Genomic DNA, 13654 nt, shown 5'->3' with positions numbered 1-13654 from the left:
TTTTTCATCTCTTCTAGGGAAATTCCATTTTCTTGGGGAACCACTGTTTCAGTAATCTGATAGCTGGAAGAAAGGGCACCTGCATCTCTCCTTAGACCTGTCTTCATTCCTGCCAGGATAGCTATACACACTACAAACCACAGGGTAGAGTATCTTAGACCAAGATCTCAGCCCCTAAAGAGACTAAGTCTACTAGCACAAAAAGAAATATACTCCCAAGAGGAATTAATAAAGAATGAGGATTAATAGTAAGTGCCAAGGATTTAAGAATCACAGAAGAAAAAGACTAGGGTCTTGAGAGCAGGCAGGGAAAATACTCAGCACTTGATGATGGCTGCATTTTACTGATTCCTCATGACAACACACTGTGTAGCATATAATTGTATATCATACTACTTTACTGCATTACAAAATAGCTTTGTTATTCCCAAATCGCAGGTGCTTTCAGATATTAAGTAATTTGCCCAACTGGTAAGGAACTGAACACAGATTGCAACTTGAGAGCTAGTGATCTCAGATCTCACCGGACAGTAGTGTTCTATCCTGAAGAAACAAATGGCACATTCTAGCCTGGAAAACAGCAAGCCTCACTTTCACAGAGGTCCACGTGCATGACAACTGAACCCCAGCAAAACAGCAGCCACAGCAGCATGGGCACCTTCACTGAGCACCTACTATGTGACTATTACCTTTCAGACAGTCTCTCACTGAAGCTCTGCAACAGCCTGTGGGTGGGCTTCATGAGCTCCGTGTCTGGGTGAGATGTCTGAAACTCAAAGGAGTTCAGGGACTGAAGTCACACAGTTAGAAAGGGGTAAATCTAGAGATCGGTCCTGAATCTCTTACTGTCAACTGTTAGGAAATGCTGTCCTTCAGCAGAGCTCTGGGAGAGAAGGAAAGGAAGCACACTGCTCTGGGGAGGAGCAGGGAGCATGGGGAAAGACTAGCTCAAACAGCGGTCTGGACTTTGGAGTTATCCAATGTCCCTGCTTTTGGCCACAACACATCAGCAGGAAGTACTGCCAGCCAGAGACAGAGATCATTATAGTGTACAGGACAAGACCTAACAGATGGGTGAGCTGTGTAAAAAGGTATCTGAGAGGAATCACTATGATCAGGGAACAAGTTTGGAACTCATTCTAGGGGAATAGATGTAAAGAGTCAAAACATAGAGACAAAAGATGGCTGGGCTTAGAAGCAGGTGATAAACATTTTACAAAGAGGGGCTGGGGAAATGTCTGAGTGGCTAAGAATGCTTGCTGCATAAACATGAGGACTTGATTTCAAACCCTAGCAGCAATGTAAAAAGCCTGGTGTGGTTGTGTCTGTAACCCAGTAATATGACATGAAAGAAACAGGACGATTCATTGGGGCTTGCTTGATGCCAGCCTAGCTCCAGGGTCAGTGAGAGGCCCTGGCTCAAAGGAATAAGGGAAGAGTGACAGAGCAGGACGTGCAACACACTCCTTTGGCTTCTACTCCTACACAAGGTACACACACATATACACACACCATACACATGCACTGCACACGAATATATTACAAAGAAAAATCTGGTAATACTGGATAATTGGATGGTTAAAAGGGAGAGACAAGGATAATTTTATGGGCATAAGCTAGCTACAAACAGAAATAGAATAAAGAATAAATTAAGAAAGTGGAATTAAGGAAGGGTGGGACAGTATGATGTTTAACACAAAGCTGAGCATGACAGCTCAAAGAAGAGGAGCTATGACAAGCAAGCAAAACCCTGCCTCTGTGAGAACAACAGGCTAGTTAACTCCATTACTGTGAGAACTAGGTCTCCATCATGCTTCTTACAGGCATTCAGTGGTTCTTAGTCTGTGAGTAGCAACCTCTTTTGGGGGTCAAACAATGCTTTCACAGGGCTGGCATATCAGATATTTACATTACAATTCATAAAAGTATCAAAGTTACAGTTATGTGTGGTGATATTTTATTTGTGCTGAAATGTGATTTTTATCTGTATGTTAATAAATAAAGTTTGCCTGGAGATCAGAGGTCACAGTGAGCCATAAAACAGAAGTCAGGCAGTGGTAATACACTCCCTTAATCTGATTAGATGGCAGGCAGAGTCTCTGTGTGGTCAAGGACACAGTCAAGCGTGGTGACACACGAACCTTTAATTCCAGTACCAACCATAGAGACTGGAGCTCTGTATAGATAGGCAGTGACAAGGAAGTGATGTAGCTGGGCTTAGAGCCAATGAGAAGGCAGAACAGAAAGGCAATAAAAGCGCAGGTTAGACAGGAAGAAGCTCTCTCTGGGGAAGCTACTGCGTGGTAGTAAGCTAAGGCTAGTCATGGCTATTCGCTGTTTCTCTGATCTCTTGGGCTATTACCTTGTATTTGGCTCTGTGTTTCTTATTTAATAAGACTATTTAGAAATTTGTCTACAGTTATGAAAGAGCAATGAAAATAATTTTATAGTTGGGGTCACTACAACATGAAGAATTGTATTAAAGGGTCACAGCACTAGGAAGGCTGAGAACCACTGCACTAAATGCTTAATAAATATTTACCAGCCAGATGGCTATGTAGGTCTATAATCCTTAAAGGTTAAGGCATGTAGAATGTGAATTCAAGACCAGCCTGGGCTACACAGTGAGATAACTTCTGTCTTAGTTAGGGTTTCTATTGTTGTGAAAAGACACCATGACCACAGCATTTGTTATGAAGGAAAAAAGTTTGATTAGGCTTGCTTACATTTTCAGAGGTTCAGTCCATTATCATCACGGCAAGAAGACATGGTAGCATGCAGGCAGACATGGTGCTGGAGAGGTAGCTGAGAGTCCTACATCTCACAAAGGCAGGAGAAAATGGTCTGAGACATGGTTGTGGCTTGAGCTATAGAAGACCTTAAAGCCCGCTTCACAGTGACATAAAGCCCACCTCAAAGTGACATATTTCCTCCAACAAGGCCACACCCATCCCAACAAAGCCACATCTCCTAATAGTGTCACTTCCTTTGAGGGCTTGAGGGCCATTTTCTTTCAAACCACCACACCATCTCAAAAAAAAAAAAAAAAAAAAAAAAACAAAGTAAGAGAACATTTTCAAGTTTTTTGTGACAAAATTCAAATTTCTCAGGCCTATTGTCAAGGTGTTTTTTATTTGCAAGTTCTCTATAATAAAGTTCTCATTAAAAATATACATATACGGGCTGGGTGGTGGTGGCACACGCCTTTTATCCCAGCACTCGGGAGGCAGAGCCAGGTGGATCTCTGTGAGTTCGAGGCCAGCCTGGGTTACCAACTGAGTCCCAGGAAAGGCGCAAAGCTACACAGAGAAACCCTGTCTCGAAAAACCAAAAAAATATATATATATACATATACATATATGTGTGTGTGTGTGTGTGTGTGTGTGTGTGTGTGTGTGTGTATACTTGGTCAAAGACTTTTATTAAACCCATGTCCAAAGTTTCACCATAATTTTGCAGGTACCACATAGTCCTAGTAAAGAAGAAAATGGGACAACTGAGTATGAATTACTCTCAATGAACTAATCCTAGCCTCCCCCAAAGTACTGACCTGCTCAACCTGGGGGGTATATTCAAAGACCTTGCCCTTGACAGTGCCCCTTTAATTATTGTAAAATGTTACTGTGGAGCACTATAAAATCATTGCAGCTACCTATTTAAATTGTGTCTTAGGTATTCTCACACAGACATGAATTCTTAAGATATCTCAAAGCAAAAAAATCAGACAGAACTCTTATATTTTTGGTTGTGAGCCTAGCCTTTAACGGCTGAGCCACCTGGAAAACAGGACCCCAAGAAAGACATGGGGATCACCCAATGACAGAGAAATGAATGAGATCTACATGAACAGCCTGGACATGAGTAGGGGTAATGAAGGGTGAGGGTCGAGGGAAGGGGAGCTTGGGGGAGCGGGAGATCCCAGCTGGATTAAGAACAGAGAGGGAGAACAAGGAATACGAGACCATGGTAAATGAAGACCACATGAGAATAGGAAGAAGCAAAGTGCTAGAGAGGGCCACAGAAATCCACAAAGATACCCCCACAATAGACTGATGGCAATGGTTGAGAGACAGCCCAAACTGACCTACTCTGGTGATGGGATGGCCAAACACCCTAATTGTCCTGCTAGAAACCCTATCCAATGACTGAGGGATCTGGATGCAGAGATCCACAGCTAGGCCCCGGGTGGAGCTCCGGGAGTCTAATTAGCGAGAAAGAGGAGGGTTTATATGAGCGAGAATTGTTGAGATCAAGGTTCATAAAGCACAGGGACAAATAGCCAAACGAATGGAAACACATGAACTATGAACCAATGGCTGAGGAGCCCCCAACTGGATCAGGCCCTCTGAATGGTGAGAGAGTTGATTTACTTGATCTGTTTGGGAGGCATCCAGGCAGTGGGACCGGGTCCTGTGCTCATTACATGAGTTGGCTGTTTGAAACCTGGGGCTTATTCAGGGTCGCTTGGCTCGACCTGGGAAGAGGGGACTGGACCTGCCTGGACTGAGTCTACCAGGTTGATCTCAGTCCTGGGGAGAGGCTTTGCTCTGGAGAAGGTGGGAATGTGGGGTAGGCTGGGGGCAAGGGGAGGGGGCAGGAGGGGAGGGAACAAGGGAATCCGTGGCTGATATGTAGAACTGAATTGTATTGTAAAATAAAATAAAAAAAAAAAAAAAGGAAAATAATACTCAAAAGAAAATCAGACAGAAAAACCATCACTAAAAGTTATAGGCAAGAGTCTTTTCTATAGGACCTTATAAATTGTTAATAGTATAGGGGAGTTTGACTTCTGACAATGTCATATCCATTCTCTTTGTTCTAGAACACATGTCACTCTCACCTCAGCCCCACAATTCAGCTTAGTAGTTGAGGAGGGCTGGAGAGATGGCTATAGGTCCTATTCCCTGATCACAAAAAAAAAAAAAAAAAAAAAAAAAAAGTCAGAAATGGTCAATGACAACCCAGGCCTGAGCCAGCAAACCAATTCCAGGTCTAGTCATAGTGATTAATTTGGAGATGACCACTTGGAGCAATGAGAGTTAGGACCAGGATTTTATTGAAACTGTTAGAAAACCAGAAAAGACATGCTCTTTTCTGCTGGGAATTCTAGCTGATAAGATGATGTCCAAGTCCAAGCTGCCATGGGCCACAGTGGATATGATGTCATCACAGATACAGAGTCACAGCAAAGGCAGATTGACTCCTAAAGACACTAATCCAGAGACATTCAGGGTTGGCTGTTGTGTGAGTCTTCTGTTTCTGTACCACTATTATCCCACTTACTTAAGCCAAGTTGATTAAGGTTGAATCAGACTATAAATTCTCAGTGGAAGAACCCCCGGCTGATCGAATTGTCTAGGCAGCTCTCACTTTATATTCAGTAAAGATACAGCCTCTCTATTTCATTTGCCAGCTGGGTTATTATGTTGTAAACCTAAAACAGGAATGCTTTATGTGAAATTTTTGCTTGAGAACTTATCATTGCAACTGAGGGCACACAAGCTTACTCCCTTCTAAAACTGAGATAACAGAGACAAACCACAAAGGCTGCAGCAAAGACAATCTGAGCTCCAATCAGCTCGTCTCAAATACTGCGAAGCTGGATTTATGCTTTAGCACTGAACTTGCCATAGTCTAAACTGCTGATGCAAGTAAAACTGCACACTGAGAATATGATGTTGGGAGGTAACAAACAGCAAGCCTGCCTGCTCAGACATTTCTACAAACAACAGCAGGGATCTCTGCCTCAGACCACAACTGAGAGACTCTAAAGTTTCATCTCCATGCCACTGCAACTTGGGCTTGCAAGTGTCCTGGGAGCAAAAGTCACTGATGCCATAAACACAGATGGATACAGAGCAGAGGATGAAAATGAATAAGCCAGTGTTGGGAATGCACATTTTCAAGACCAACCCCTGAGCTTCAATGATTTCAATATTCAGTATCTTTTTATTGATACTTATATTTGATGCATAGTACAAGTTGGGATACTTTATTAGTATAAAATTTCTGTCTCCCCAGGTACAATGTGAGTCCTTTCAGATACAGGGTCTTATCTTCCTATACATACAACAGATCTGACATAAAATAGATGAAAATATCCGGTAGAAGCCAGAAAGGAAATGTATGTGCCCATGAGCTCAGCACTGAAGACGCAGGAGTTGAGAGTTTGAAGCCAGACCCTGTCTTCACACACACACACACACACACACACACACACACACACACACACACACACACACACACACACACACACACACACACACACACACACACACAGAGAGAGAGAGAGAGAGAGAGAGATTTTTAGAAGAAGAAAAATTCTGATGACATTACCTAAACATTCAAAGACATCAATTCTCATAAACTAGCCAAGCCTGACCATGCTTAGCATCCAAGATCAGAAGATATAGGATGCATCTAGGTAAGTGTTTTGATGTGAGAAATGATGCCTTACCCGTGGATAAGGCCTCCTCCCGAATGTCTCCCTCACCAGGCTGATGAATATTCCAGGATGTTTTGGGAAGTGAAGAGATCTCTTCAGGTGATGCTAATTTCACCATGTCCATGTGATTGCTCTGGAATCGGTACCGAGGGATGAAGCAGATTTTGCCTTGTTTGAAAATGTCCTTGATGATCTCTTCCGTGTCAATTTCATCTTGCATGCTCAAAAAGATGGAAATTCTTTTGGAATTTTGATACTGACTGTGGGCAATCACCTAAGTAGGAAATGATGGCAATTATAATTTTTAAGATTATATTTTTCATAAACTAGTAACTCCTCCTACCAATTTCCCCCTTTTGTCATAGCCTCTTCCAAGTAAAGTGATACAGCGAGTGAATGCTATGTCCTGATACATGGCTTTTATTTCCATACTCAAGATTTGCATATTTGATGATCCCTTTTCCTCTCTGGTAGGCCTGTTGTCTGTATGGAAACTCATTGAGAAGACATGAAGTGGAAAAGCTGTCTATCTTTAGAATTCCAGATGTGATCCCAGTTTCCAGTACATGTCAGAGACTTAATAGAGGATTTTTGATTTATTTTCTCTTTGAGATTTGGATCTCACCAATTTTCCAGTCCTTGGACTGTTTGGCATTTCTCCCATCAATTTTTACCCCTTTAAGCCCAGCCAAGATCTAACCTTCCTGACCTCTGCAGAAGCTTTACTACATTCAGAGTGATACACAACTCAGCACTTCAGTCTGTAGGAGGTTAAGTCGTGAGTCAATCACTGCTTATGTGTCCTAAATGAAGGATTCGGAACCAGTCCACAAGCTCCCACAGAGAACATGCCCTATAAGTCTCTACCAATGCTATTCCGTTCAACTGGGTGTTCCGAAAGTTCATTAAAATGAGGCTAAGGGGCTCCTAGTGTAAGAATCCTTATTTAGTAGAATCACTCGTCAGGCAAAGGGAGCTAAGTTTTGCTCAAAACCCTAGGAACTTACCCAGACTCAGAAGTTGGCCCTTAACTCCCTTTTTAAAACTCCATTCCTTTTCTGTTCTCCCCTGTCCTCCAAGCTAAGAAGAGAAGGATAATACAAACACAGCTTACAAATATGACTGGCAGAAAGATACAGTAAAGAAAGCCAAATTACATGTAATACAAAGGGAAGAGAGAAGTGCAGCAAAGCATACCGAACCAGGGCTGAGGAAAAGAGTCAACCCCCGGTTTCTGAAAAGCTGTAAAGCTGTTAGAAGGTTTGGCATAAGTGCAGCAAATGGAAAGGGGAAACCCAGATTTGGAGGAGGCCCAAGGCTTTGACAACACTTACTATATGAGAAAGTACTTCTCTTAATCTCTTTAAAGCAGAGGATAGAAACCCAAGAGCTGATTAAGCAGTAAGGCACACAGCTACAATTCGGTGTGAGACTATGCATACGCATTTGCCTTCCTGCCTCAAGCCCACTTACATGCTATTTGTTAAGAAGAGAGGAAAAAATGAAATCTGTCATAACAATGAAGACAATAAAGCAGAAATTTGACTAATTCCTGGAAGACAGAGGGAGGACGAGACAGTTTTTACAGACAAAGCAGCACTAAAACATGGACACAGGAGGTAGACAGAATCCAATCTTCTCTTTCAATTCCGACCAGTGTCTACAAAAACAGGAGGCATCTTGTAGCTAACACACTTTCATTCCTAAGTATGTATAGACAAGAAGGGCCAGGAGTTTCATTCAGTGGTAGGAGGCTTCACTACCATGTACAAGGTTCTCAGTTGATGCTCAGTACCCCCAAAGGACATAAATATACATAGCGAATAAATGATTTTCAACCATTTTGAAAAGCCAAAATACAAATACAAAATAGAAAGATTTTTAAAATGAAAAGAAAATATGATTCAGTGCTAAACAGATAATTCAAAGAATGGAGGTTATTTTTTAATTCTAATTAGTTTTCTTAGACAAGCTGAAAACAATAACTGAATCTATAAAACATCAATAGGCTGCTATAGAAAGGAATCAGTAAGAAATGATTATGGGAAATTAAAACCATGATTAGGCCAGACGGTGGTGGCACATGTCTTTAATCCCAGCACTCCGGAGGCAGAGCCAGGCGGATCTCTGTGAGTTCGAGGCCAGCCTGGGCTACCAAGTGAGTTCCAGGAAAAGGCGCAAAACTACGCAGAGAAACCCTGTATCAAAAAACAAAAAACAAAACAAAACAAAAAAACAACCCCCCCCCCAAAAAAAAAAAAAAAAAACATGGTTAACAACATGAAAACAATCTAGGAGGAAATCCTGCATGGGGAGACAAATTATCGAAGAAAGAAAAAAAATGTTAAGAGATACAGAAGATCATTCTAGAGTTTTTACTATCTAATTAACAAGAATTCCTGAAAGATCCAGAGGAAAACTAGTAATCAAGACGTAGTGGTTTGAATGAGAATGGATACCATAAGCTCATCCATTTGAATGTGTTGTTTTCAGTTGATGAACTATTTAGAAGGGTTAGGAGATGTGTACCTTCTTGTAGGTGTGACATTCTGGGTGGGCTGTAGAGAGCACAAAGTCTTTGTGCTCACAGCTAAGCACTGAGAAACCCTGAACGTTAAACACTAAGGTTTGTCTCTTCAAAGGAAGAGATGTATCATTTCTTTTCTGCCGAGAAGGCTGGGAATGGATTTGGTTAATAGCCTGATGACCTCTGAACTATCTCTATGGCCAGACCACACATGGTTCTCCCATATTCTTATGTTTGTCTCAGTCATCCTCCCTAGACGCTTACCTTGAGCATTGTTTCTCAGTCACTAGAGCCCATCTTTATGGGAGCTATCACATGTACTTTACAAATGGGAGCAGAAGTGGTTAATAGTGTGGTGACTTTTGCACTATCTGTATGACCAACACCACACCAGACCTTTAACATGTCACATGTAGTCAATCTATACAATCCATCTTAATGGGAGAGGACACATGTACCTTGGAAAGAGTTTCAATGTAACCGTGTCTTAAGCTTTGTTGCACAGACAGGATTGAATTAATTAGCACCAAAAAACTTTTTCTCAAAATGTGCTGTGCTTAAGTATGCCTAAAATAAACTGTCCTTTGTCAGACTCTAAAAGTTTGAACCAACACCCGCCACTGAGTCGTGTTGAGGCGGGCTTCTTTCTTGCTTCACACTGATGACACTCTTCTGGCCTCTATGATCACAGAGGGCTTTGAGGTTTCAAAATCCCACAGCCCATGACAAACCCAGTCAGTCTCTCTCTCCCTCTCTCCCTCCCTCCATTTCATGGATAAGATGTAAGCTCTCAGTTACTTCTCCAGCACTATGCCTCCCTGCTTGCCTCCATGCTTCGCACCATGATTACAGTCTAGCCCTCTGACACTATAAGCAAGTCCCAGATTAAATGCTTCTCTTTATAAGGTGCCTTGGTTATGGTATCTCTTCACAGCAATAGAACTGTAACTAAGCCACAAGATATAATACATAAATAAAAATTCTAGATTGGATGTCATAGATGTTGAACACAATGAGAAAAAAATTAAAAATTTAAAATCAATTGAGCAGTCAAATGGGAGTTGTTGGGTCTAGAGAGATGGTTCGGCAGTTTAAGAGCATTTAATGCTCTTGCAGACAACCTGGATTCAAATTATAGCACCTACGCCGGGCAGTGGTGGCACATGTCTTTAATTCCAGCACTCTGGAGGCAGGGGCCAGCGGATCTCTGTGAGTTCGAGGCCAGATGGGTCTATAACGGGAGTTCAGGACATCCAGGACTATACAGAGAAACCCTGTCTTGAAAAACCCGAACCAAAAACAAAACAAAACACAAAACAAAACAAAAACACAAACTAAACAAATTATAGCACCTACATGGGGGCTTACAACCATCCTTAACTATATTTTCAGGGGATCTGGCACCCACTTCTGACCCCCAAAGGCACCAGGCCCATTCGCACATGCACACACACACACACACACACACACACACACACACACAAATGCACTTACACACATACAGGCAAAACATTCATACATATGAACTAAAAATAAAGGTTGCCAATCACTTTGTATTTTCTTTAAAAATCCATACATATGAACTAAAAATAAATAAAGGTTGCCAATCACATTGCTATTTTCTTTAAAAAAAAAAAAATTAAGGACATAATCTAAAAAAGTTGAGAAGAAAAAGTAAGTAAGAAAGAAGGCAACGAGTTCCAGACACAACCCTAACTCAGAAGCAGAAACCAGACTGTGCGGATGCAGTTAACTCACAACGTGAAAATTAATCTACCCACAGATAAACTCAGATTCTAGTAAATAAAGGATGACACAATTTAAAACTAGAAAAACAGACCCCATTCAGTGTTCTAAGTATGGGATAAATAAAATGTAGCACATTTTTAAACAACTGTATCACTAAGCCTAATCCCCAGTCCTACAATTTTTCTTTGGACTGCTCCGTCTGCTAGATCTTCGGATCCTTTAAGAGGCAACAATCATCTTTTTCTTCTCTATAACCCAATACACAGAAAAATGGTTTACTACTAGGTGTTAAACACATGTGAATGAATTAAATGTAAACCGGGAAGTGCGGGCCTGTTTGGACATTCTCTGCATCTACTTAAGCTCACAGCAAGGCCTTTCCTCACTATAACAAAATAACTGCAAACATGCCTGGGTCCAACCTCGCTCAGATGCTCCCGGGCTCTCCACAGGCTCCGCCCCCTGCCCTACAAAGCCAGCCTGGAGCCACGAGCATGCGCCTAAGAGGGCGCGCGCGCGCGCAAGGGGGAGAGGTGCGCCTGCGCAGACCCGCGAGCCGAGCCCAAGCTGCCAGGCGTTTAACTCCTGCAGCCTTCCCGTACCTTCTGAGTGAGGAGGTGAGACTGGCGCAGCCGTTCTTCCGCGCTTAGGGCCCGCAAACGCTGCTTCAGCTCCGCCCGCAGGCTCCGCTTGGCGCTGCTCACAGCGGCCGCCGCCATCACGTGGCAAGCACCGCCCAGGCCACGCCCACCACCTCCTGCCGCGGGGAAGGGGAGTGAGGGGGCGTGGCCTCTGTAGACAGTGGAGGTGCAACGGCCGCTCAGGCGTCTGAGCCGGCCCCCATCTTGTGGCCGCGAAGGGCAGCGTGCTGTGGCGTCCTTGGCCTTTCCTGCTGGAATAGCCGGGGACTGTGCACAAAGCCCTGTGCATTTACCCTTCCTCACAGCCTAAGGACGTAGCCATGCTTCTGCAGAAGGTCCAGCCACGGCTGTCAACTATACTTGCGAACTCATTACTCGTCTAAATTACCTTAACGTTGTAGAGTTGCAGGGCTGAAGAGTCATCAGAAGAAGGGCAGAGGGAGCCAGATGCGTGAACATCATTGCCGGTGGACACTTGATTCCCCCTGGCCAAAGGACAGAACATCGTGCTTTACCACAAAGTACCTTTTTCAGTCAGTTGGCTCATTACTGATAGACTTTGGGGCCGCTGTTACAACAAATGGCAGACCCTTTCTGGAGATGGATGTCCAGTCTCTGGGGAACTCAAGGACTCAGACACCCTCCCTGTTCATTATTATAGAAGAGTTTTGCTGCTGTCTTAACCTGCTGTTCAGAGACAGACAATGCCTTTCTCTAGCAGATGTTTGACTGAGTGGAGAGAGGAGATTAAAGTAAGTAGATATGAGGAGCACTGACTTGGATTTATACCACCACCCCCATGTTACCATTCAGTAGCTGAGGACTGGTTTTTAAGAGTTAATTTTTCAGAGCTGGGAAGATGAGGAGTCGAGTTCAGATCTCCAGCACCCATGTTAAAAAGGTATATAGTTCATTTCTGTAAAATCTAAGCGCTTGAAGACAAAGCAAGGCAGAAGAGGGAGAACAAAGATGAATAGAATTCTTATCATGGGCTGTAAAACAAGCAGTGAATTCACTTACTTCTGTGGTCTCATCTTTACGCTTATAGACCTAACAATTCAGTTCAGTGTGGCCATGTAATATCCACTTAGCAATACTTGACCATGAGTGTGGTCTATGGATCAGTGTGCCCAGAAGCATGTCAAGTATGGAGAATCCTGAGCCATTCCCAGACCTAGGCAGTCCAAATGGTCCTCAGGTGACTTCTATCTATATTAATGTTTGAGAATCACTACCATAAATCAATGTATGCAGCAAGTATTAATCTGCAGAAGAAACTTAAAACTTAACGCGCAAGTGGTCCTAGGTTTTATCACCAACACCACACACACAAAAATAAATTGTACGTGTTACTATTGATAAATTGCTGCTATTGAATTCTGGATATCCCTGGCTATTCTATGTGGCTTCCTGTCATGGGCACATCCCTTCAGCAATACATAGTCTGTCCGAGGGGTAAAGTGCCTGCTTTGCAGATACAAGGCTTTTGGTTTGATTGCCAGTGCTGCAAAAATAATGATAGCTTTGTTCAGTTTGGCATGGGAGGAAGCATTTTTACTTAATCCCAGTCTTTGACAAAAATACTTTAGTTACATATGTACATTTTCATGAAGGATATATATATATATATATGTATGTATGTATGTATTCACCTATAAATGCATGCAACCTTAGGTGTAAAGCTTGTTAGGATTATGAATCTTCAGAGGGTTCTGTATGTCCTCTCACAGGTAAGACTTCATGACAGAATCGCTAATATCTCCATTTCCCCAATGTTTTCAACCATCTGGAGCTATTATTTTCAGCAAAAATAAAAATTATAGGAAGACTCAATAACATAAAGGTGTCAGATACTAAAGAAAGATTATACTTGACACTGTAGAGTAGCTGAAACAAAAGAAGAGATCAAGTGTTCTATAGAAAATAGGTTGTTAAAGGTCTTACAGGCTAATATCTGAACCTTGAAGGTTCTAGGCCATTCTGAGCTACATAAGTACATAGGAAGACTCAAAACAAAACAAAACCAAAATAAATAAATAAATAAAAAACCTCACATAGGATAACTTGAACTGGTTTCACACACCTCTAATCTCAATATTCAGAAGACTGAGAGGCAGGAGGATTTCGGTATCAGCTACACATGGGAGACTGTGTTTTAAACACAGTTTCATGGTTTGAATATGAAATTCCCCCACCCACAGTCTCATGTGTCTGAACACTTAGTCCCCATCTGGTGGCACTGTTTTGGGGTGCTTTGGAACATTTCTAATAAGTAGATCAGTGTGGGCAGCA

At 42.4% G+C, this 13654-nt stretch overlaps 2 protein-coding genes across 4 annotated transcripts in view; one reads left to right on the top strand and one right to left on the bottom strand.

The window, feature by feature from the left end:
- Window positions 1-12060, bottom strand: part of Mthfs (methenyltetrahydrofolate synthetase) — a 36841-nt gene extending 24781 nt beyond the window's left edge. Inside the window, exons 1-3 of one of the 2 annotated variants that reach the window (XM_028865947.2) lie at window positions 11324-11412; window positions 7453-7525; window positions 6458-6719 (exon numbers count right to left, since the gene is read on the bottom strand). In XM_028865947.2, coding sequence (XP_028721780.1) covers window positions 6458-6665 — 208 coding nt within the window. In that variant the 5' untranslated portion in view covers window positions 6666-6719; window positions 7453-7525; window positions 11324-11412. Of the gene's footprint in view, window positions 1-6457; window positions 6720-7452; window positions 7526-11323 lie in introns of both variants that reach the window. The other variant, XM_028865946.2, reaches the window with a different exon arrangement.
- The window catches only part of LOC114690936, a 97346-nt gene continuing 95717 nt past the window's right edge, over window positions 12026-13654 (top strand). Inside the window, exon 1 of one of the 2 annotated variants that reach the window (XM_037207829.1) lies at window positions 12026-12114. Coding sequence is in view for 1 of the 2 variants with exons in the window: in XM_037207831.1 (XP_037063726.1) it covers window position 12114 (1 nt within the window). In the remaining variant the exon portion in view is untranslated. The remainder of the gene's footprint in view (window positions 12115-13654) is intronic. The other variant, XM_037207831.1, reaches the window with a different exon arrangement.

Source organism: Peromyscus leucopus, chromosome 7, assembly GCF_004664715.2.
Source record: "Peromyscus leucopus breed LL Stock chromosome 7, UCI_PerLeu_2.1, whole genome shotgun sequence".
In the NCBI taxonomy this organism is placed as follows: domain Eukaryota; kingdom Metazoa; phylum Chordata; class Mammalia; order Rodentia; family Cricetidae; genus Peromyscus; species Peromyscus leucopus.
Note: the sequence above shows the minus strand (reverse complement) of the source record. Positions and strands in the feature narration are given on the sequence as shown.